The sequence below is a fragment of the Myotis nattereri genome, assembly GCF_964212035.1.
Source record: "Myotis nattereri genome assembly, chromosome: 4".
Classification (NCBI taxonomy): Eukaryota; Metazoa; Chordata; class Mammalia; order Chiroptera; family Vespertilionidae; genus Myotis; species Myotis nattereri.
Window position 1 is genome coordinate 6,321,408 of NC_138079.1, and position 25,391 is coordinate 6,346,798.

The window sequence follows — 25,391 nt, forward strand, 5'->3', positions numbered from 1 at the left end:
ATTTTATATAGCTACAATGGGATTTTTTTCCCCAACAGATGGTGCTAGAACAACCGGATATCCACATGCAAAAAATAAAAAATCTAAGCACAAACTGTATACACTTCACAAAAATTAACTCAAAATGGGTGACAGACCTAAATGTAAAATGCACAACTATAAAACAAATTAGTTGTGGATGGTCCAAACAATGTTCCTACATAAAATGCTATAGAGACTTTTTGAGATAAATTCTGCATATAATTTTCAGTTAAATATATCTAAAAAACTAGATGAAATTGGGTAAATTAATGACTTTTTTGATATAATACCAAAATCAGGAAAGAAATAATTGATAAGCTAGACTTTATTAAAATTAAAAACTGCCCTGTGAAAGACAATGTCAAGAGAATGAGAAGACAAGTCACAGACAGAAAATATTTGGAAAAACATCTGACAGAGGATAGCAAGCCAAAATATACAAAGAACTCTTAAAACTCAATAATAAGAAACAATCTGATTTAAAAACAGGCCAAAGACCTTGACACCTTGACAAAGTATACATATGGTAGTATTAAGTCTTTCATATTAGCATGTGAAAAATGTTCCACATGGTATGTCATCAGGGAAATGCAAATTATAACAGCAACGAGATGCCGCTGCATACCTATTACAAGGGCCAAAATTTAGAACATTAACAACAACAAATGCTGGTGAGGCTGTGGAGGAACAGGAACTCTCATTCATTGCTGATGGGAATGCAAAATGATGCAGCCACTTTGGAAGACTGTTTTCCAGTTTTTTCACAAAACTAAGTATTATTCTCACCATATGATACAGCAACCTTGCTCCTTTAGATCGCCCACAGGATCTAAAAAGATGTCCACACTAAAGCTTGCACATGGATGATTATAGCAGCTTTATTCATAATTGCCAAAACTTGGAGGCAACCAAGATGTCCTTCAGCAGGTGAAGGATAAGTAAGCCGTGGTGCATCCAGAAAATGGAATATTATGCAGTGCTAAAAAGAAATGAGCGGTGACGTCATGAAAAGACATGGAGGAACTTTAAATGTATATTATTGAGATCAGCCAATCTGTAAAGACTACATGTATGATTCCAACTGTATGACATCTAAAAAGACAAAACTATGGAGATAGTACAGATATCAGGGGTTTGGTGATGTGCGGAAGGGAGATGAATAGGTAGAGCTCAGACAATTTTGGGGGCAGTGAAAATATTCTGTATCATGCCATAATGATGGAACACCTGTCATTATACATTTGTACACAGTGAGTGAACCCTATGTACTTAAGGTGATTAGGACATGCCAATGTAGGTTCATCAGCTATAACAAAGGCTTCACTCTGGTGGGAGATGTTGATAATGGAAATTCTGCACCTTTTGCTCAATTTGCTGTGAGTGTTAAACTGCTCTAAAAATGAAAGTCTTCATGAAAAGAAAGTATCATCTTAAGCCCTTTCAAGTCCTTGACTACTCAGGAGCTGAAATAGCTATTTATAAACTTGGGGTGTGGAATACACAAAAGTTGTATTCATAAAGTTCTGTTCTATTGCCTAAGGCCTGTTTATCTGAAGTCAGAAAAGAGACAGTGGCCTTAATAATAAGTTATTTTGTTACAGGTGCAATGAACTAGCCTTATTAATGTGAGGTCACATAGACTTTTGACACTTGTGGTTCAGTAATCTGTTGGGGTGAAACCAAACTTTGTTGTGCCAAATTACATAACATCCCACAGATAAGAGGAGTAGCTTTTGTTTTCACACCTACTTTCTTTTATTCATTCATTCTTTTATTCGTTTCACAAGTACTGAGACCCAGGATTAGATTATGTGACAGATAGAGGGCCTAACTTGGGGTGTATAAAGGTCTGTAAGGTGCTTACAGGAGATTGCGATTTGAGTCCTGCAGGATGAGTGGGGTTAAATGAAGGGCATGGGGATTGGCGAAGAGTCAGAACTTTCATTCAGGATGTCGTGTGCTGGGGCTGCTTCTACAGCTGAAGAAGACTCACTTGGTAGAGAATAGAAAAGCTGAAGCTGGAAACACTTTGGAGGGCATGCTAATTTTGTATTTTATTTTAAGAACAAAGGAAAGGATAGTACACTTGATCATTAACAGTTAGGGTTTGTAGGTAAAGCATAATTTGAGATAGATTAAGGTAGTGCTGGGAGGAAGGAGTAATTTCATGAAAATATTTGCATTCAGCAGCATCAAGTAGGATTAGACATGATTTTGCTAGAATTCAGAAATACAGAGATACGTAGTATGCCATTCGTTCAGAACACAGACAAGGAATCATGTTATAAAGTCATTAAAACCAACGAAAAGTGAAAATACAATGAAGTGAATGCAGGGCGTTGGGAGGCCTTGCTGTGGAGAAGGAAACTCCGTAACTACGCATGGCTAACAGTCAGAGGGCGGCGTGGGCTAAGAGAATAAGCTTTAGGGAGCTTTCTGACAATTCTTTCAACTACCCGGGTCTTTTTAGCTGGTGAGTACTTTTCCATCCTGCGGTATATATGCATTTCTTCCTTAAAATATACTCAAAAGGTGGAAAACTGTGCGAGTTTCCCCATAGAGGACAAAATGCAAAGAAAGGGCGTTTAGCAGGGTTTTCTTTAGGATTCCGAGCGGGTTGGTCACCTTGGCTGTGACCGCATCTCACATGCGAAGGGTGTTGGAGACGCTCAGGGGACGGTGCCTGGAGAAGGACGGCGGCGCGGCGCGCACATGCTCCTCCCGTCCGCCAGGGCGGCGCTGCGCGGAGGCCGCCGTCCCGCCGCGGAAGGCGCCGCTCTTGGCCGTGGCGCCGCGGGCGCTGCGAGCAGTTACTTCCGGCCGGGTCCTCAGCGCCGCTCGCGCGGCTGTGTGGGCTGCTGCTGCCGCTGGCTCTGCGGCGGGCGGCGGCGATGGAGCGCCCGGGGCCCAGCGAAGGTGGGTCCCGTGAGGCGAGCCGGGCGGGGCGGGCCGGGCTGGGCTCCGGGGGCGCCGCACTCACGAGGCCCCCTCTCTCTCTCCTCCTCTCGCCCCCGTGACAGGCGCTGAGACGTCGGGACCGGACCCGCAGCTGGCGGTCACCATGGGCTTCACGGGGTTCGGTGAGTGAGCGCCCGTCCCCTGCAGGGGTCTCGGGTGCGCAGGCGGGGGAGGCCGAGCGCCAGGTCCTAGTGTGTATCTGCAGGGTCTCCACACTCGCCCGCCCCCACCTTTTCTGACTCCCGCGGGCCTGTTGGGCCGCTCAGGTGGCACCCAGGGAAGCCGAGTGAGCGAGAGGGCGCGGTGAGCCCGCGGAGGGCCGGGCTGGTGGAGGGAGCTTTTAGGCGCGTCCTCACGCTGACAGCTCACCGCCGGCTGCGGTCTGCAAGGTGACGGCTCTTTCGGCAACGGGTGGGCTAAGTGGTGATGATGGTTTTCACTTTTTTTTTTTTTTTAAATACGATCTTACTGATTCTACAGACGAAGGGAGAGGGAGAGAGGGAAACATCAAGGATGAGCATCATCCATCGGCTGCCTCTTGCTCGCCCCCTGCTGGGGATGGAGCCCGCGTCCGCGCATGTGCCCTGGCCGCACACCGGCTGGACGGTTTTAACTTTTTTTTTTTTTTTTTTTTTTAATCATTGCAAACCTTTTTTTTAAATTTTGTTTTATTGCTTAAAGCAGTGGTTCTCAACCTTCTGGCCCTTTAAATACAGCTCCTCATGTTGTGACCCAACCATAAAATTATTTTCGTTGCTACTTCATAACTGTAATGTTGCTACTGTTATGAATCGTCATGTAAATATCTGATCTGCAGGATGGTCTTAGGCGACCCCTGTGAAAGGGTCGTTCGACCGCCAAAGGGGTCGCGACCCACAGGTTGAGAGCCGCTGCCTTAAAGTATTACAAAGAGTATTACATATGTCACCTTTTTTATCCCTCCCCTTGACCTTCCCCTGGTCTCCCCTACCCCCCAGTGTCTTGTGTCCATTGGTTATGTTTCTAAGCATGCTATTTTAGAGAGAGGAAGAGAGAGAGAGAGAGAGAGAGAGAGAGAGAGAGATAGAGAGGTCGACTTATTGTCCCACTCACGTGTGCATTCATTGGTTGAACCCTGTATGTGCCCTGACTGGGCATGAACCCGAGGCCTTGGCATATGGGGGGCAGCGCCCCACCCGCTGAGTAGCCCGACCAGGGCCCGCATTCCTTCCGAGCCCAGCCCTCATCCCCAGGTCAGCCCTCATCTCTCTGCGGAGCCTGGGCTGGGCGTGCTGTCGGAGGAGAAGGCCAGGCAGGGGGTGTAGGCTCCTGTTGAGGATAGCCCTGTGAATAAAAATAAGCGTATCTGCCCTGACCGGTTTGGCTCAGTGGATAGAGCATCGGCCTGCAGACTGAAGGGTCCCAGGTTCGATTCCGGTCAAGGGCATGTAACTTGGTTGTGGGCACATCCCCAGTGGGGAGTGTGCAGGAGGCAGCTGGTCAATGTTTCTCTCTCATGGATGTTTCTAACTCTCTATCTCTCTCCCTCTCTGTAAAAAAAATCAATAAAATATATTTTTAAAAAAGCATACGTTGTTTTCTCACCCCATTTCTGTTGGGTCTTGGAGAGAACAAATGTCAGGCTAATGTGCCCAGACTTTCTGTCCATTCTTTCCTATATTTTGGTAATGTATATAATTTGTTTAATTCTTGATAGTGTGAGGATTTCTCCATATTTGTAAAATGTTCCTCCAAAACATGATTAAAAAAAAAAGTATTTAGTTACTTTAACTAAATTTTATTGGGGTGCCCTAGCTGGTGTGGCTCAGTGGATAGAGCATCGGCCTGTGGACTGAAGGGTCCCAGGTTCGATTTCGGTCAAGGGCGCATGCCGGGTTGTGGGCTCGATCCCCAGTGGGGGCCGCGCAGGAGGCAGCTGATCGATGTTTCTCTCTCATCATTGATGTCTTTCTCTCTTTTCTTCTCTGAAGTCAATAAAAATAAAATAAAAAAAAATTTATTGGGGTGACATTAGTCAACATGAACTAAAACATGATTTTTAATGGGTGAATAGTAGTCTATTTAATAGAAATGTCATAATTTGTAATATTTTAAACTTTCCCCTACATAGTTTCTAATTCTAACTTTTGTTGAGAATGCTAAAATGAACATTGTTGCAAATAACTGTCTCCTTTTGTAAAGGGAATATTGTGTGTATTTCCATCGGGTAGCTTTTTAGAGGGACTACTTTAATAGAAATGTAAATATGAAAATGCAGCCAAAACCTTGGGAGTGGATCCTTACTGATACATATTACCCCAGTGCTCTGCAGAAAGGTGGTTTCAGTTTACATCAGCGTCTTTGTTAGGGGGTGGGGCCACAACATTAGCAACAAAGAAACAGAATTGCCGGAGGATGAGGCCCAGAAATCAGGATTTTAAAAAGATTCCCAGGTGATTCTAATGTGCAACCAAGGTTGAGAACCACTGGGCTAGATGAATTAAGAGGAGGATGGGAGAGTGGGCTGGTTAATGGCACTTAGCGATGAGATTGTCATTAAAAATTCCCTGGGAAGTAACTCTTCCTTGATATTTTATGGTTGTCTCATAGCCATGCTGTAAATTAGACAGACCAAGTGGTTATTGATCAATCAGTAATTTTTGAGTACCTAAAGTTTGGCCAGCTTAGTGCAAATTCACAGTCTGCTACTTATTCCTATTTTAGGGAAAAAAGCTCGTACATTTGATTTGGAAGCAATGTTTGAACAGACTCGAAGAACAGCTGTGGAAAGAAGTCGGAAAACACTGGGTAAGAAGTTCAATCATCTGCTGTTTTATTTGTTTTAAATACTGTGTATGCCTTACACAAGGATATTGACAGTTATTATAAGACTGAAAAAAAAGTTCAAAATTGTTAAAAGACCATATGTATTGGTTCCTTTGGAAGCAGAGATTTATTTATCTATTTAATCTTTATTTTTGAAAGTATTACATATGTCCCCTTTTCCACCCCATAGACCCCCTCCAGCCCGCACCCCCTTCCCCAGCCTTCACCACCCTAATGTCTGTGTCCATGGGTTATACATATATGCATACAAGGGTTTTGGTTGATTACCTCCCACTCACCCACCCTCCCCCGTCTTCCCTCCAAGATTCTGCACTCTGTTCAGTGTGGAAGCAGAGATTTAAAAAAACACATGGTAAAAGTTGTATCTAAATAGGGTAAGAAGGTCTGAGTGCTAAAGTCTTTTAGAAGTGTGTGCTATGAACACAAGGATGTTAAATTAATATATGAGATTCAGAATAGCAGTTTCTTTATTACCTCTCCTTCCACCTCTATTTAATCCTCATTTCATTTTTTCTTTCCTGCTTACAGCGGAACCAGTATTTGGAAGGCTGGGCGAGAGGTGGCTCTCAGAGCTGTGTACACCACTGACTGTTGACCCAGACAGTATAGAAAATTGAGACATACAGTGACTGTGGCTGCTGCTGTTGAATCCCTGCATTAATGAGCTGTATCAGACATTTAATGAAGGCCTTAATTTCCAGACTCTCTGTTTTGATAGCAGGTGGTTGCCAACTCTAAGTACGACCACCTCAGGGTCTTTGAAGGAGACTGACTCCACACTGCTTTCTTTGGAACTGCTTCAGATCGTTCTTACACTAGATAGAGTGGAAGGGGCTAGAAATCAGGACTCCTGGAAAAAATTAGTTGAATGCTGTTCTTGTCATTGTTGGTTTTAAAATATAGCAGTAATCCTATATGATAAAAGTGTAGTATGCAAATTGTCTCCTCGACTGGGAGGTCAGGTCGTCCGGGAGTTTGACCAGCGGGCGGGGCCGGCCAGGGGAAGGGAGGGAGGCTCTGGCCTGCAGCCGGGCAGGCAGCCACTAGGGACCCTACCAGTGCACGGGCCTCTAGTATTTAATATTTGGGAAGTGAGCTTCACATGAAATATTTTTGGTCTCTGGAAGAATAACAGTTTGTTTTTATTATGAAAAGATAGCTTTCTATATACTATTTATTGTGTGAAATTTCAAACACATAAAAAAGTATAGTAATAGAATCCCATGTACCTATCACACCGATTTAACTACTGTAATAATTTATGGCCAGTGTTATTTCCAGATAATGTGCTAACAAGCAGGCAGTAAAGGCTGTCCTTCATAGCCCTTTGGAGAGAGGTAGGCTCACTGTTAGATAAGTGGTGCTCGTTAGATAATTTTGATATTGAAGCCACATTTGGCTGCCCACTGCACAAAATCCAAGTCGAGACAGGCTGGTGGATGGAAAAGGGTTTATTCAAGTGCTCAGCTTGAGAAGATGGTGCACTCTTGTTGACACAGGCAGGGTTTTTTCTAAGGAGGGAGGAGGGAGAAGAAAAACAACAAGGAATCAAAAGAAGGGGATTGAGAATTTTCTGTTGAGGGGGCTACATGCAAGTCAATACATTCTGTTCAGATAACTAGCTGAAGGCCAGCAAATCTCTCAGAGCTGTAACGTCTGGAGGTCTGAAGGTTGGAGTCTGCTTCTTTTGAAGTTAGTTCCTAGAATTCTTAAACGAATAGGCTGTTTATCTGCAGTCGCATATTAGTTAACAGATCATCATTTATAGCAGGGGTGGGGAACCTTTTTACTGTCAAGTGCCAGTTGGATATTTATAACATCATTCATGGGCCATACAAAATTATCAGCTTAAAAATTAGCCTGCTATATTTTGGTCAAACATTTAATTAACTTGCCCCTAATGCCTTGACAGGGCCAGACCAAATGATTTTGAGGACTTTTTATGGCCCATGGCTGGATGTTCCCCACCCATGATTTACAGAAACAATGTCCCAAAGAATGGTACGGTGGGCTACAATTTTAGTTTTTAGAAAAAAGTGTGGTCATATCAGTTGTGGAGCCTCAGTTCACTGCTTTGAGACCTTGTAGCTCTGTTACTTCTCTGTGCCTTAGAGTTATACCATGGAATACTATGCAGCAGTAAACAAGAAGGATCTCTTACCCTTTGAGACAGCATGGAGAGACCTGGAGAGTATTATGCTAAGTGAAATAAGCCAGTCAGAGAAAGACAAGTATCCCATGATCTCGCCCATATGTGGAATCTAATGAACAAAATAAAGTGATGAACGGAGTGGATCCAGAGACATGGAAGCTTGGAATAGAGTGCGGAATCTTGGAGGGAAGGTGGGGGAGGGAAAGGGGCGGAGGGTGATCAACCAAAGAACTTGTATGCATATATGCATAACTCATGGTCACAGACAGTAGGGTGGTGAAAGCCTGAGGTGGGAGGCGAGGGTGGGCTGGAGGGGGTCAGTGGGGGAAAAAGGAAGGCATATGTAATACTTTCAACGATAGAGATATAAAGGATAAAATAAAAAAAACTTGGTTTGGCAAAAAAAAAAAAAGATAAACATGGGTAATGGATATGCTCATTGACTCCATTTGGACAATCCTTTCACAGATTATATGTGTGTTACATAATCACGTTGTATACTTTAAATGTCTTGCAGTTTTGTCAATTACACCCCAATAAAGCTAAAAAAAATAATAGTACCAACTTCAGAGGTTGTTACGAAGATTAAAGATTACAGGAAGTGCTTAAAACAATATCTGGTACACAGTAAGCTCCATGTACTAGCTGTGAATTTTTAAGTTGAGGCTGACACTAAGATGCTTTTGGTTACTTGCAAAGAAGTCATAGAAGACCTAATTAAAAATGGCTCAAATAGGAAACATTCAGTATCACACATGACAGGAACTCTGGAGTGGGGCTCTTCCATCCTCTGGGTTCTGACATGAAGGACAAAGTTTTTTCCCTTTTCTGCTTTGCCACTTTTAGAGTATTGGCTCGTCCTAAGCTGACTGTCCTCATGGTCCAAAATTGTCAGCAGAATTTTGTTGCATGCAGATGACCACTTCTGTGGGATGAAAGGAAACTGTTTTGTGTATCACTTTTTAGGAGGAAGAAAACCTTTCTCAAATGTACCATCAGCTGGCTTACCTTCACATCTTACTGGCTAGTAATAGTGTGGCATACCAGCTCCAAACACTGCCATTGAAAGAGCAGTATGGTTGACTTGGAATTGAGATTCACCCTGGGTGGGCAGAGAGGGGCCCAGCACCTGAAGCACAGTGCTGCCTCCTACCTAGAGAAAACTGGCTTTCTGAGCAAGTCAGAAGGGGAAAATGTACCTTGGTGTTGTTTCCTGATTAGGGTCACAACTGTCCCGAAGACCTGAGCCTAGAGTCCAGGTGTCCAAATGTGGTATCCCAGTGTCCCCCAACCTCGCCCTGGAGGGTATGGAAAGATTACTGGAGAAGCTGGGTGACAGGAGCCAAGCAGGCCCACTCTTAATTTTGGACATTATCCTATTTTTAAATTTTTTTCAACTTTCCTCCAGCTATCAGAGTGTAGAATTGTTGACTCCTATCAGTCTACCGGAGAACACACAGACACACACTCAAAAACCCAAAAACAAAAACAAACTTGAGCTAGAGTTATAGCATTTGCTTTACTTCTTCCTGGAGAGTTTTATGTTCCACATCTTCTTACCTAATAATAGACAAACATGTAAATTGACCATCCCACCAGTTCACTCACCAGCCAATCAGGAGAGTATGCAAATTAGCCCAACAAAGATGGTGGCTAATTTGCATACATTGGGGTGAAGGGGCGGAGCAAAGACTGAAGGCTCTGTCTGGAGCGAAGGCCTGGGTCCCGGGTGCCAGAGAAAAACTGGTGCCAGCAGCCAGGGGAAGGGTAGGCCTATTGCATGAATCTCTTTGTGCAATGGGCCTCTAGTCTATATAATAAAAGCTTAAGCGACCATTATGGTGGAAAGACCAGAATGATTGGTTGCTATAACACACACTGACCACCAGGGGGCAGATTCTCAATGCTGGAGCTGCTCCCTGGTGGTCAGTGCGCTCCCACAGCCAGAAAGCCGGGCTCATGGTGGTGGCAGGAGCCTTTCCCACCTGCATGGCAGTGCAAAGGAGCAGTGAGCGGAGTGGTAAGGAGTAGCGAGATGGTGGGTGGTAAGGAGTGAGGGGTCCTGGATTGTGAGAGGGTGCAGGCGGGCTGAGGGACACCCCCCCACCCCCCCCTGCTTCCCTGCCACAGTACACAAATTTTTTGCACTGGGCCTCAAGTTTGAAATAAAAGACTAGTTAGTTGTGGACATTTGTTGGTTATCTCCTTGTTTCTCATCCTTCATATCCAAGCAAGAGAAGACTCTGAAGAGTACAACGTTCTAATTAATTAGTGCCCTTTGATACTTCTTAAGTTTGGGTGTATTGTTTTGCATTATTACAGAAAAGATGTTAAAGATTATCTCAGGCTATTGAAGATGGTAGCAGGTGAGAACTGGACTCTTCATATAACTCATTTACTTCCTGTGTATTCCCCATTGTAGAGTTTGATGATCAGAGGAAAGAGATTAAATTTCCTTGGATAAACTTTTGTCTTTCCAAAGTAAACAACTCTACAAACCTAATATAATTGACATTTTCTCATGATTTTGGAAGGAAGTCTCTGACCAAAACTCCAGTGTGGGAAATTCAGAAATGAACAAAGTGCTGAATTTATGCTTTAAAGCAATAAAAATAAAAAGTGAAATTACGTGGGGATGTGAAGAACAGCATAGGAAATATGGTAAATAAATATGTATGGTGCCAGGTTAGGTACTTGAAATATCGGGGGAATACTTTGTAAAGTACATGGTTGTTTAACCACTATGCTGTACACCTGAAACTAAAATAAAATAATATTGAATATAAACTATAATTGACAAAAAAATAAAAAAGTGAAATTACATCAAATCTTACCATTGAACACTTTTTTACTTATCTCTTCCCATATCTTTCTACAGAGTTCTAATCCAGGTTATAGTTTAATCACATGCTAATTTTATTGAGCATATTTGTTAATATTTTCCAAGATTTGTACATTTTTTATCATTACTTGTATTGGCTATATTTTATACTAGAGGCGTGGTGTACGACATTTGTGCACTGGGGATAGGGGGGTGTCTCTCAGCCCAGCCTGCGGTCTTTCACAGTTCAGGAGCCCTCAGGGGATGTTGCTGCCACAGAGGCAGGAGAGGCTCCCACCACCACAGCTGCACTAGCCAGCTGCGAGCTGTCAGCCTGGCTTCTGCCTGGGTGGCGCTCCCCCTGTGGGAGTGCACTGACACCAGGGGGCAGCTCCTGAACTGAGCGTCTGCCCCCTGGTGGTCAGCGCACACCACAGCGACCAGTCATTCCACCATTCAGTCTATTTGCATTTTTATTATATAGGATTATGTTGATATACAGTAATTCACTTATTTTCCCAGTGTTGGGTATTTATGGTGATAATTTTTTGCTTTTAGTGATCACACTGTTACAGTTTCATGAGTGTTAATTTTCAACCTTCTTAATAACTGACAAATTTTGAAATTTTAACTGTTGGAAATTTATTTTTCTCTTTTCAGAGGCAAGAGAAAAAGAGGAAGAAATGAACAGAGAGAAAGAATTAAGAAGGCAAAATGAAGATACTGAACCTACATCTTCAGGCTCAAATGTGGTCAGAGATTGCTCTAAATCATCTTCCAGGTGCTTGACTTTCTCAAAAGGATTCTATTAAACGATCATTTTCTAAGTGTTCATAACACAAGTTAGGCAAGGTTCCTGATATTAAAAGCTTGCATAACTTCTCCTACTTTAGGCAATAGTATAGTATATCCCTAGGATCATGAGAGGGTCCTGTGTTACACTGAGTCAGTTGAGGCTTTCTGAAGTTTTCCAGATGCAATATTGAAATCTGTGCCTTTTTTTGGTAATCCTCACCAGAGGACACTTTTTCCACTGATTTTTAGAGAGAGAGGAAGGGAGGATAGGAGGAAGAGATTGAGAGAGAGAGAGATGTAAGAGAGAAACATTGATCGGTTACCTCTGGTATGTGCCCAGACTGGGAATAGAACCCACAAACTTTTGGTGTAAGGACAATGCTCCAACCAACTGAGCTACACAGGCCAGGGCTGTGCTTTTGTGGTTTGTTTAAGAAATGAGTCCTTAACTCTGTAGTCATTATTTCTGGTATTTTCTTCTAAAGTTTTAAAGTTTTATTTTTCATATTTAAGTATTTTATTAACATAAAATTGTGGATAATCTGAAGTTGTCATCCAGTTCTTATTTTTTCCTGCACATGGATAATCAATTTTGCCAGCCTCTTTATTTTGAATGTTTAAAATTTTTTATTTAATAGACTTTATTTTTAAGTGCAGTTTTAGATTCATAGCAAAATTGAGCAGAAGGTATGGAGATTTTTCCATATGCCTCCTGCCCCCATAAATTTATAGCCTTCCCTGTTATGAACATCCCCCACCCAAGTGGTACATTTGTTACAGTTGACGAACCTACACTAACACATCACTGTCACTCAGAATTCATAGTTTCCATGAGGGTTTGCCTTTGGTGGTGTACATTCTATGGTTTGGACAAATATATAATAACATGTATCCCTACTATTATAGTATCAATCAGAATGGTTTCACGGCCCTAAACATCTTCTTGCTCCACCTACTTACTGCTCCCTCCCTGCTGTTAATAATCTCTCGGGTTTTTTTTTTTTTGTTTGTTTTCATTGATTTTAGAGAGGAAGGGAGAGGAAGAGAGAGATAGAAGCATCCATGATGAATATGCTTCCTATGTTGCAATTGTACAGCTATGCATCTTATTTATTGCTTAGCTAAGGTGTCTTTTAAAACAGCTGAGAAAAAAATTAGGATTTGATTTTTTTTTTTAAAATACATTTCATTGAGTTTTTGCAGAGAGGAAAGGAGAGAGATAGAGAGCTAGAAACATCGGTGAGAGAGAAACATCGACCAGCTGCCTCCTGCACACTCCCTACTGGGGACATGCCCGCAACCAAGGTACATGCCCTTGACTGGAATTGAACCTGGGACCCTTCAGTTCACAGGCCGACGCTCTATCCGCTGAGCCAAACAGGTTTCGGCTAGGATTTGATTCTTAATGGTCTTTTCATCTAATACATATTGTTTCTCAGGCTATGGTTCATATGTATATTTTTAAAAATATATTTCATTGATTTCAGAGAGGAAGGGGGAGGGAGAGAGAGAAAAACATTAATGATGAAAGAGAATCATTGATTGGCTGCCTCCTGCATGCCCCACACTCGGGATGGAGCCCACAACCCAGGCATGTGAACTGACCTGCAATTGAACCGTAATCTCCTGTTTCATAGGTCAGTGCTCAACTGAGCCACACCAGCCAGACTCTGGTTCATATTTGGTACCATATTGAGTCAAAGGCATTTTTAAACATGGAATGTGTTCTGTTTTCTGTCAGGGATATTTCTGGACATAGTTTCATGGACTTTGTTTTTCAGAATATTGAAAATATGTTAAGGATTGTTTATTTTTTTGGCTTGTGTACATCAGAAGCAAAAAGACAGGAATGGAGTTAGAAGCTCCATAGAGAAGAAGCTGATGCATTCCATCCAGTTTCATGTGGGTATTAGGCCTGCATAATCAGCCATGAAATCAGCATGGCTCCATGCAGTTCTTAGTTCAATGCTTTCTTCTGAACTAGTTAACTCAGTTAAAGCATGGATGCTAAGGATTAGCATTTCAGTTTAGAGTTCTATGGCTTGAATAATTTTGCATTGAGAAAGTCTGACTTCTGAACCAGTACAGCTGGAAAACTGATCTAATCACGGAGAAAATTTGGGAGTGTGAATGCTTTAATACAAATTTATTCATTCCCCCAACCATTACTTATGTGTTGAATATCTTGTGGCTTAGGCACTGCTTCAGGCACTGGGGATACAGCAGCTAGCAAGTCAGATGGAACTCTGCTCATATGATTGTGGGGATATTTGAAGGGATGGATAACAGATTTAAACACTAAATAAACACTCAAATGAGATAACTTAGCATGTAGGTAATAAAGATAATCAAAGTAAGGTAATTGAGGTAATAGTGACTGATAGGGTGTGTTTGAAAGTTTAGAGGACCTCTTTGCAGAGGCGATATTTGAGGAGACCTTAAGGAAGAGAAAGAGGCGGTATGCAGTCAGTTCCAACAGAGGGCTGGAGCTGTTGCAAGAACAAAGGGAAACTCTCTATAGAGGTTTGCTAGCTCCTACCTTTGTATAAGGAGAGCATGCATGTGAGAATGTATCCCTTTCAGTATTGAACCTGGATAAAAATTAAAAGAAAAATCCGATTTACGCCAGGCATCATTTGGGTGCTAGAGACATAGCAATGAACACAAAGGAGAGAAATTTTTGTTTTCATGGAGCTTACTTACTGGAAATACTTTATTAGAAGGCAGTGACACTTTTGAGTCCTATAAAATATTTGATAGTTTAATTGATACAGTTATGAATGCAATTCTCAACCCTTTGGAATGGGGTAGGAGGTGGAGGGATCGTGGATGGTGGTGGCTTCCAGAATGCTTACAGGTGTTTGATAAAGACCTTACTGAGAGTGTGTGTTAGTTCTCTGGTGTGCTGGGTAGAAAAACAATAGAGAATCAATATGATACTTCCCTGAATAAGATATTTTTAGAATCCCGAATGCTACATTTAGCATGTTAGCAACTCAGCAAACTTGGATGAGAACTGAGAAATAATTTGTATTTCAGGAAATATATTGAAACATTCTGGGAATAATATTAACTTTCTTACATGACTGGCCTTATTCACCTTTGGTGCAAATAGTGATTGGATTCAAATATAGTAGAGAGTGTTTTTTTTTCCTGTGGATGTAGTGCCTTGCAGTTTTTCTTTCATATCCCGATTGTTCTGCTATAGCCTTTATTTCTGAATTCAATTTATGTGTAGGTAAGATAAGTAGGTAAAATAAGTTTTTTAGTATGTTCTTAAGGTGAAAACAATTTTAGCACTCAGCTGTTAAAGCTGAGTCGGGGTTTCCTGAGAAATCAGTACCATCTCTAGAGCGTGCTTTGTTGCCGCAGAGGCAAAGAGTTCTGTGTTTGTATTTTCAGTGATGCAAGCAGTAGTGGAAGTGAAGAGAGTTCTGATTCCTCTGATGATGAGCTGATTGGCCCTCCCTTACCCCCTACCATGGCAGAAGAACCTGTTGATCGTATGGAGCAAGCTATTGGTCGTTTACCTCCACCTCTTCACGAGGAAGAGGAAGATGGTGATGATGATGATGATGATGGTGGTGATTCAGAAGAGGAGGAAGTAAGTATTTAAGAATTCAGTGGAGTAGTGTCTTTAGAGTAATGTAGACATCAATTCCCTGCTAGACTGTTATCTGTTATTCATAAGTGAGAGCAAATTACAAGGAAAAAATCTGAGTTACTGAAAGCCCTGGTTGAAAGAACTGTAAAAGATGTACTTCAGGAATAAAGAAATAGAATTCAAAAATAATAAGTGGAGGGCCGGAAGCAATGTGTTAAAAAAGAAATTGATTAATAAACATTTTATTAAATTTATGTAAGCCTTGAGTGTAAATAATGGTAATGATGAATAAATTTGAGGATTTAAAAGCAAAATGGACCTAAAATTATTCTGGAAAATAATGTGGGAGATAAGATAGTAGAATCAGTTCATTTTGAAGTCCTTGTATTATTTGGAGGAGACTAGAGATATTAGTTAACTTCAAGCAAATTAGTGTAAGTCAAGCATGTAAATTGCATTTTTAAGAATAACTGTTCAAAGAATAGAAGTAAATTTTATAGCCTCAAAAATAGTAAAAGGAAAAAACATAAAGGAAACCATTCAGAACAGAGAATGGAAGACAGGTGTTGGGAGCAGGAAAAATTTGCTGAAGTGAAGGCCAAAATCTATGCAAGTGCATGATATGGTGGTGAAATGTCAGGTGATTAGTGTATGGCTGAGTTTGCTTAGTAGGGGCAAGTGGAAAGATGAGGCTGATGAGATAAAATTCAGAGAGCAGTACGTAGAAGTACTTTCTGGAGGAGCTGGAATTTGAATGAGCCTTGTAGAGGGTGACATTTTGGTAGACATGGTGGGGATAGGTCACATCCTGTCTACGTAGAGTGAATGGCAGGAACAAAGGCACAGTGTACAAGAATAGATTCAACACGATGGGAAAATTCAAGTTGTCTAGAATAGAAAGTTGATAAATAAAAAGACCAGACCTTTGACGTGGAACTGATGTGTGAGTAAACCTAAAGTGCAGCTATGCAGAGAAGTAAAAACATGCCTTGGTATGGGGCTCAGAAACCCATTTGTAAGCTTTAGCTTTTCATGGCTCTAATGAATGTCTGTCAAGAGATTAACAGCTTGCTGGGTTGTCTTTATAAGATTATTTGCATTGATTCTTAATGGAAAGAAATCATTGTCTTTTTTATGATGTCTTTTATTGTAAACACTACAGGCCTGGTGCACGAAAATTGGTGCAGTCGGGGGGTCCCTCAGCCCAGCCTGTGCCCTCTACAGTCTGGAACCTCTTGGGGGATGTCTGACTGCCCGGGGAGTGGGCCTAAGCTGTCAGTCGGGCATCTTTAGTGCTGCTGTAGAGGCGGGAGAGGCTCCTGCCACTGCCAGCCATGAGCCGACTTCTGGCTGAGTGGTGCGCCCCCTGTGGAAGTGCACTGACCACCAGGGGGCAGCTCCTGCGTTGAGTATCTGCCCCCTGGTGGTCAGTGTGCATCATAGTGACCGGTCGTTCCGCCGTTAGAGTCAATTTGTGTATTACCCTTTTATTATATAGGGCTAGAGGCCCGGTGCACAAAAATTTGTGCACTCGGGGGGGGGGGAGGGGGGTCCCTCAGCCCAGCCTGTGCCCTCTCGCAGTCTGGGACCCCTTGGGAGATAACGACCTGCTGGCTTAGGCCTGCTCCCGGGTGGCAGAGGGCAGGCCCAATCCCTAGGTGTAGCCCCTGGTTGGGCTCAGAGCAGGGCCGATTGGGGAATTGGGGCGCCGCCCCGTCATGCACAGAGCAGGGCGATCGGGAGGTTGCGATGCCACCCTCAGTCACGCTCAGGGTAGGGCCGATTAGGGGGTTGGGGCACTGCCCCCTGTCACTCACAGAGCAGGGCCCATCAGGGGGGTTGGGGCTCTGTACACTGTCACGCACAGAGCAGGGCCCATCAGGGGGTTGGGGCGCTGCCCTCTATCACCCACAGAGCAGGGCCGATCAGGGGGTTGGGGTGCCGCCACTCTCACACTCAGGGCAGGGCCGATGGGGAGGTTATGGCTCTACCCCGTCACACACAGAGCAGGGCCCGTGGCGGGGGGAAGGGGTTGGGGCGCCGCATCCTGTCACACACAGAGCCGCAGGGCGATCAGGGGGTTGAGGAGCTCCCCCCTATCAGGCACAGAGCAGGGCTGATCAGGGGATTGGGGCGCCACACCCTGTCATGAACAGAGCAGGGCAGATAGGGAGGTTGTGGCCCCACTCCCTGTCACACACAGAGCCTCAGGGCGATCAGGGGGTTTGGGCGCTGCCCCCTGTCACACTGATCTCGGTGCTGGGAGGCCTCGCGGCTCTGCTGATCCTGGTGCTGGGAGGCATATTACCCTTTAACTATATAGAATAGAAGCCTGGTGCATGGGTGGGGGCTGGCTGGTTTGCCCTGAATGGTGTCCTGGATCAGGGTGGGGGTCCCCACTGGGGTGCCTGGCCAGCCTGGATGAAGGGATGATGGCTGTTTGCAGCTGGTCACACTGGGTGACCAGTCTGGGTCACCAGTCTGGGTGAGGGGCTGAGGGCTGTTTTCAGGCTGGGACTGAAGCTCCCAACTGTTCCTTTTTTTCTTTCTTTCTTTCTTTTTTTTTTTTAATATATTTTATTGATTTTTTACAGAGAGGAAGGGAGAGAGATAGAGAGTTAGAAACATCGATGGGAGAGAAACATCGATCAGCTGCCTCCTGCACATACCCCACTGGGGAAGTGCCTGCAACCCAGGTACATGCCCTTGACCGGAATCGAACCTGGGACCTTTCAGTCCTCAGGCCGACGCTCTATCCGCTGAGCCAAACCGGCTTTGGCTCTTTTTTCTTTCTTTATTCTGGGCCAGCTTTAGCTCTGGCTCCAGCTCTGAGGCCTCAGCTGCTGAAAACAGGTATCTGATTTGTTTGGGTTCTACAATCGAAACTCTGTATTAACTCCAGCTCTGAGATCCCAGCGGGCTGAAAGCTGGTTTCTGGGGTTTTGTTTAGCTTCTATATTTGTTACAATGTTTCATACTGCAGGCTCAGAGGCCGGTAAGGCAGGCAGGGAACGTTGCAGTCCTCCGTCACTGAAGCAAGCAAGCCTCATGTTCAGTTTTAAGCTGCCTGGCTGCCGGCCGCCATCTTGGCTGGCAGTTAATTTGCATATCGCCCTGATTAGCCAATGGGAAGGATAGCGGTTGTACGCTAATTACCATGTTTCTCTTTTATTAGATAGGATAGTAAAAAGAAAAGGCTGATAAATTAATATGCAAGTCAAAGCAAGGCTGTGGGTGATGTGTGCCAACAGCAGCCTCAGTTTTAAAGTGTGCACTAATGGGTAATGCAGAGCTTATTAGTATTGTTTGTGGATTAACTCTGAAGCTTCAAAAGGGAGAAAAAGAGGACTGGGAGATTCCTTATTTATTTTCCAGTTCTCATTCAGACATACCACACCTAGCGTTTCCCAAGCTGGCGGACATAGTGGGTCAAGTAGATAGCTTGGGAATTTGAATGTTGTGAGTGTGGTGTTTCAGTGGTTTTGCTAGATTTGGATAAATTATGTTGGCCTTGAATGAAGGCCTTCAGTTTTTAGATTCTGTGGTTTGATAGTAGAGGAGTTGCACCCTTGGGCTTTTTTTTAGGTTCTGAGTGAGAACACAAGTTTTCCGCTGTATTGGATTTGATATTTGGGATATTGGCTGCTGGCTACCTCCAGCAATAATAGAGTCAAGGGTCATAGGCAAAGGAAATCTATTGTTTATTGTCTTCAGTATAAATGTTGTGGGATCTAGACAAATTAGCATGATTAATTTAGGTAATTTGCAGTATTTGGCCTATGTCTTAACACTGAGGTTAAGTCTTTCTGGCCTTTGGAAGAATCTTGTTTTTGTGGTTGGTTGGACTTAGAGTATAATAATTTTTTGCTTCTTTTTAAAAAAAGAATTTTTTTTAATTGATTTCAGAGAGGAAGGGAGAGGGAGAGAGAGAGATAGAAATATCAGTGATGAGAGAGAATCATTGATTGGTTGCCACCTGCATGCAACCAGGGCATGTGCCTTTGACCAGAATCGAACCTGGGATCCTTCAGTCAACAGGCCAACATCTGTCCACTGAGCCAAACCGGTTAGGGCAATATTCTTTTCTTGATTCAGGAACTGAATTTAGTTACTCAAGGAAATCTGTTTGAGGTAATTCTAAAGAAAATTATAAAAGATTGTCTCATATCAGAATGCTAGTTATATTTTTACAATTTGAAATATGTAAGAATTGTCCCATCTACTTATCAAGGCTTAATCATTTTATGGTACTTTTGATTTCCTCCTGTTTTTTTCTCTCATACTTGGCTTCTTTTTTTTTTTTTTAGACTTTTTGTGAGTTTATTTGAGTCAAACTATCAACAATTGCTGGGAAGCAAAATCTCAATGGATTGAGATAATGCTCCCTGGCTTCTTTTTTCGATATGTTTTTATTGATTTCAGAGAGAGGAAAGGAGAGGGAGAGAGAGAGAAGAACAACAATGATTTATTGAGAGGGAGAGAGAATTATTGATCGGTTGCCTCACGCACACCCCCTACTTGGGGATGTAGCCCGAAACCCAGGCATGTGCCCTGACCAGGAACCAAACCTTGACCTCTTGGTTCATAGGTCAACACTCAATCACTGAGCCACACCGGCTGGGCTCGTACTTGGATTCTTCACCATCACATTTCTGCCTTTTATTTCCTTCTGTGCTTTCAGCTTTTTCCTTTCTACTTGTCCTTGGTTCTAAGTTTGCAAGCATCCTGAAATCTTCCTTTAACTTAGTTTTCCTTTCATGCCATACAATTTCCCTCCTCTTTATCACTAAATGTCTCAAAAGCAGCGTCTATAGGATGTCCCCCAAATGTATATACACTTTGAATAGTTATGAAGGCTGTGCTTATTAAAATACATTTCCTTTCAAAATGTAATAGAAAGTTCAAGTGTGTATACATTTTTGGGGGACATAATGTATATTTGCCACCTCTGTTTTATCACCACAGTTTTCTTCTTAAATCTTTGTTGTTATTTTCTGCCCTTACCACTTCACCCGAACTCTTCTCACAGAGATTTCCAGAGACAAACTCCAGATCCCCAAATCCGAAGGCCCTCCCGATTCTCATTCTGCTCCTCTGCAGTCTTGGACAATGGTGACTTCTCCTTCCTCGAAACTCTTCCTTTGGCATTTCTTTATACTATTGGTCTGCGGCCTGTCTCTTTGTTTATTCAGCTGATATTTATTGAGCACCTCTTATGAGTTGGGTACTTTCCCGGAGTTGGGGACACAGCAGTGAGTAAAGCAGGCAAACCCCTTCTCTGATTGTGCTTACTTTTCTGCTAGTCTCTTCTACTACTTCCCGTGCCTCATGCTTCTCCAACCACGAGCATCCCTGGAGGACGTGTCCTTGCTTACCTTACCATTTCACACTTGTCCCGAGGTGAGTTTCTTACAGCTTCTGGTCCTCATGACTCCTATTCACTCAGAGCAGCTGAAGGATTGCCCCATCTCATTTGAACTTCAGGTCCAGCTTTCTAACCCATCATGAAGCAGGTCCACATTTCAGCTCTAACAGTATTCTAAATTCAATATCTAAGGTCAAACTTTTATTTTCTACCACTTAGCTTGTCTCTTTGCCTCTAGGATCTTTCATTCCAATCCCCTTTTCCTCACTGCTTCACGATTAAACTATTTGTAACACATGTCACATTGCAAATAATAGCACTCATTCCCTAAATGAGTGAAAATAAATCACCACAGCTGCCAGGACTCCACCTGGGGATTTCAGAGTATAATTTGATTATTTTCTTGCTCAGAAACTTGCAAAGCACTGAGACAGTCTACTGAGTAGGAAAGCGGCCAAGTTCACATACTTGAGTGGCTAAATATTTCAGCAAGTATTATTGAAATTAATGGAAAAGTATTTTTTAAGATAATTTTTTTTTAACCCAGTGGTTCTTAATCTTATTGTAAGAATCACCTTTGGTAATGAAGAAATAGGCCTGATTAGGCTGTGTAATCTGGAGATGGACTCAGTAGGTCTGGGCTGGACCCTGCCTGCCTCAACACCTGCAGTGTGTGTTGTAGCAAAGACTCCGCAGGTAAGCCATTCCCCAGTCAACCTGTGGTAGCACCTCTTCCCAAGAAAATGACTTAACGTTACAAAAGGATTTCCAGTTAGACAGCTAGCAGAGACAGTGCATTTTAAATGGTTTCACCTCATGGGAATGAGCCCCTGTAGTGCAGCAAGCTGTAGTGGAAATAAATAAGCAGTGTTTTCTCAGTTGAGTGATGCTATCATTTTAATTTTTATTTTATTTTTAAAATATATTTTATTAATTTTTTACAGAGAGGAAGGGAGAGGGATAGAGAGTTAGAAACATCGATGAGAGAGAAACATCGATCAGCTGCCTCCTGCACACCCCCTACTGGGGATGTGCCCGCAACCAAGGTACATGCCCTTGACCGGAATCGAACCTGGGACCCTTGAGTCCGCAGGCTGACGCTTTATCCACTGAGCCAAACCGGTTAGGGCTGATATCATTTTTAAGGGTGTTTTACCTGCTCGCTGGTCTCTTTTAGTGTTTTCCACAACTTGCATATGATTTGTCCCCATTTAGCACTGCCTCTATCAGGAATTCAGAATGTTTTTCAAGGATATGCCTAATGTTTCATCAATATCCCTTGGTCGGCAAACTGCGGCTCGTGAGCCACATGCGGCTCTTTGGCCCCTTGAGTGTGGCTCTTCCACAAAATACCGACTTCTGCGCATGGGCCACTAAGTTTCAGTCACACTGTGTGTGCACACCCGCACGTGGTATTTTGTGGAAGAGCCACACTTAAGGGGGCAAAGAGCCGCATGTGGCTCACGAGCCGCAGTTTGCCGACCACTGATATAGGTTAATTAATAAATCGAAGGTCTGATTTGTAAATGTATCCGACCTCAACAATTCCTATTTGCCCATTAATTTTCTCTGAGAAAGGAGTCTGCTAGTTTTGAGTAGATACTGATAAAAAATTTAATGTTTCCTTCTCATTCCTCCAGGCTCTGCTTGTTAAAATTCTGTTCAGCCTTTAGGGGCCTTTTCAAATGTGATTTCCTCTAGGCAGCCTCTCCAGTTGCCAGCTGCATGTGTTACTTCTCAGGCCTGTTTCTGCCTTCCATAGCAAACTTAAACCATTGTCCTTGTTAAATCATTACTTGTGTGCTTGTCTTAACTCCTCTGCCTCCCCTTTGCAGTCATATGTGATGACCTCAAATATAGGGACTTGGCCCTACCGGGTTTGGCTCAGTGGATAGAGCGTCAGCCTGTGGACTGAAGGGTCCTGGGTTCTATTCTAGTCGGGGGCATATGCCCTGGTTGCGGGCTCCATCCCCAGTAGGGGGCGTGCAATAGGCAGCCAATCAATGATTCTCTCTCATCATTGATGTTTCTATCTCTCCCTCTCTCTTCCCCTCTCTAAAAAAAAAAAAAAGAAAAGTAAGAAATGATATAGTAACTTTGTATATAAATGATATAGTAACTTTGAAAAACTTATAACTTCTAGTGCAGTTTTTTTTTATATAGTTCATACAGAGTAAATATTTGTCAAGTCGAATGGAGCATATTTGGTTTTTATAATTGAAAAGTTTATTTTATTACCTTTGAGAGTGTTTTCTCTTTATGACATATAAATCCCCAGTTTTTAAATGGAAAAGGGAAGTGGGATGGAAGTGTGAACCGAGGAAATGTGAGCATAGAAAGGTAACTAGACACCTATTTCTGTAAGGACCATTCTATGTGCCTTACCCTAAGCTTATACTTTTGTTAGATAGTGGTTTAATAATAATGAGAGCTGCCCCACAGTCCAGTTACATTAATTAGTTAATTTAATTGTATAAAGTATAACTGCTTATGAACCTACCTGCCAAATGAGACCAAAAGTAGTTGTAGTTTTCTCTTCTTTAGCAGTCTCACAAAAATTTTTGAAAAATGTGATGGTTTTTATCGAGATGCAATTTAAATGCAATGTGTACAGTACTTTAAGGGTTCAGTTTGATGAGTTTTTGACAATTATATGCACAAGATATAGGACATTTCCATCACATAAAAATAGTTCTTTATGCCCCCTCCCAGTAACATAACTTTCTTTAAAAACAGATCATGATTATATTTAATGTACAAGTTTGATACAACCAAAAAGTAAAACACTAGCGTAAAATAGTAACAAAAAACATGGTATTTCATTTGCAACGCATAAGAAATGGTTAACATCTTTAGTCATAAACAAGCTCTTAAAAACCAGTAACAGCCCTGGCCGGTTTGGCTCAGCAGATAGAGTGTCGGCCTGCGGACTCAGGGGTCCCGGGTTCGATTTCGGTCAGGGGCATGTGTCTTGGTTGCGGGCACGTCCCCGGTGGGGAGTGTGCAGGGGGCAGCTGATCGATGTTTCTAACTCTCTATCCCTCTCCCTTCCTCTCTGTAGAAAATCAATAAAATATATTAAAAATTAAAACACACACACACACACACACACACAAACAGTAACAGAGACACTATAATGCAAAGAAACTGGAAAAAATGAAATGAAATAATGCAAGTGGTGATTAAGCATTAAGCATATACAATGATTTTGTTGAGCAGTGATGAAGAATAATTTCTCTGCAGTATCACAGTGAGCAGAATAGTAACATAACTTTTAAAAAAAATATATATTTTATTGATTTTTTACAGAGAGGAAGTGAGAGAGAGAGTTAGAAACATCGATGAAAGAGAAACATCAATCAGCCGCCTCTTGCACATCTCCTACTGGGGATGTGCCTGCAACCCAGGTACATGCCCTTGACCGGAATCGAACCTGGGACCCTTCAGTCCGCAGGCTGACGCTCTATCCACGGAGCCAAACCGGTTTCGGTGTAACATAACTTTTTAAACATGAGTTTTTGATAGCACTAGAATTGGGAGGAAAATATCAGTTTTCCAAAAGAACATAATTAGTAGTTACGTTAAGAGTTATAATGCTTGATTATGATTTTTTGTTTTTATTTATTGATGAGAAATAGACACACACAGAGAAACATCCATTTGTTGTTTCAATTATTTATGCATTCATTGGTTGATTCTTGTATGTGCTCAGACTGGGGATTGAACCTGCAACCCTGATGTCAGGATGATGCTCGAACCAACTGAGCTATGCAGCTAGGGCCTTATTTGTGTGTGTGTGTGTGTGTGTGTGTGTGTGTGTTTTAATATATTTTATTGATTTTTTACAGAGAGCAATGGAGAGAGATAGAGAGTTAGAAACATCGATGAGAGAGAAACATCGATCAGCTGCCTCCTGCACATCCCCTACTGGGGATGTGCCTGCAACCCAGGTACATGCCCTTGACCGGAATCGAACCTGGGACCTTTCAGTCCGCAAGTCGATGCTCTATCCACTGAGCCAAACCATTTTCGGCTTTGTGTGTTTTTATATGCATTTAACTTCAGTTGTTGGTTAGTAGTTGGATTAGTGTTAGTGTTGAAGTCCTTGGTTTGGAAATGTTAATGTATATCATGATTTCTTTTGATGACAAACTTGCTTTTCACTCATTCTTACTTTATTCCAATTTACTTACATACAATACTATTAATAAAATTGTTCTTTCAGATATAATACAAATGAAAATCATATGCAAATCATTATTGAACTTTGTCAAACTATACCAACTATTAAATAACTCGAAGTATTTAATAGTTGAAGGTTTATTATTTTTTTCTCTGAATTTAATAAGTGAATAAAAATTTAAGTGGGTAGGGTCAGAGAAAAGTGGTGAAAAATCATTGTTAAATCATATTTATTACTTCTACATAATTCTGTGTGGGTTTTTTTTAAGGTAGAGAAGGTTGTAACTTATAATTAAATGGAGACTTTGGGATTATTGAGGATTTTCATTATCCTTGCTATCCTGTTTCCCAGTACTACAGAAAACTGAAAGTTGAATTTTTATGACTGTAACTAAAGACTAGATGTAATAGTGACTTTTTAGTTGTGAGCACCTGTTTTCCATGAACTTTCTCTGACTCCCTGGCTGGCACGTTCTGTGGTGGGGAGTCCAAGTTGGGGCCACCACTGCACTTCTGTGACTTCTGGCCCAAGGCTCCTCATCCCTTTGGCCTTGGTCATTGCCAACCACCTGTATCAGTCAGTTTCTTTCCCTCAGGCATGGGGACGGTTTAAGAGTAAAAAATGGAAAAAAAACCCCTCTATTCTTAGTTCCCAGGAGTTGATATG

General features: G+C 42.4%; 1 protein-coding gene across 3 annotated transcripts in view; it reads left to right on the forward strand.

Moving 5' to 3' along the window:
* The first annotated feature begins 2,820 nt into the window (after positions 1–2,820).
* WDR70 (WD repeat domain 70) overlaps positions 2,821–25,391 on the forward strand; it is a 194,388-nt gene continuing 171,817 nt past the window's right edge. For 2 of the 3 annotated variants that reach the window (XR_013995935.1, XM_081089957.1), the window contains exons 1-5: positions 2,823–2,937; positions 3,042–3,101; positions 5,683–5,766; positions 11,439–11,559; positions 14,976–15,177. Coding sequence is in view for 2 of the 3 variants with exons in the window: in XM_081089957.1 (XP_080946083.1) it covers positions 2,913–2,937; positions 3,042–3,101; positions 5,683–5,766; positions 11,439–11,559; positions 14,976–15,177 (492 nt within the window). In the remaining variant the exon portion in view is untranslated. Of the gene's footprint in view, positions 2,938–3,041; positions 3,102–5,682; positions 5,767–6,333; positions 8,105–11,438; positions 11,560–14,975; positions 15,178–25,391 lie in introns of those variants that run through there. The other variant, XM_081089958.1, reaches the window with a different exon arrangement.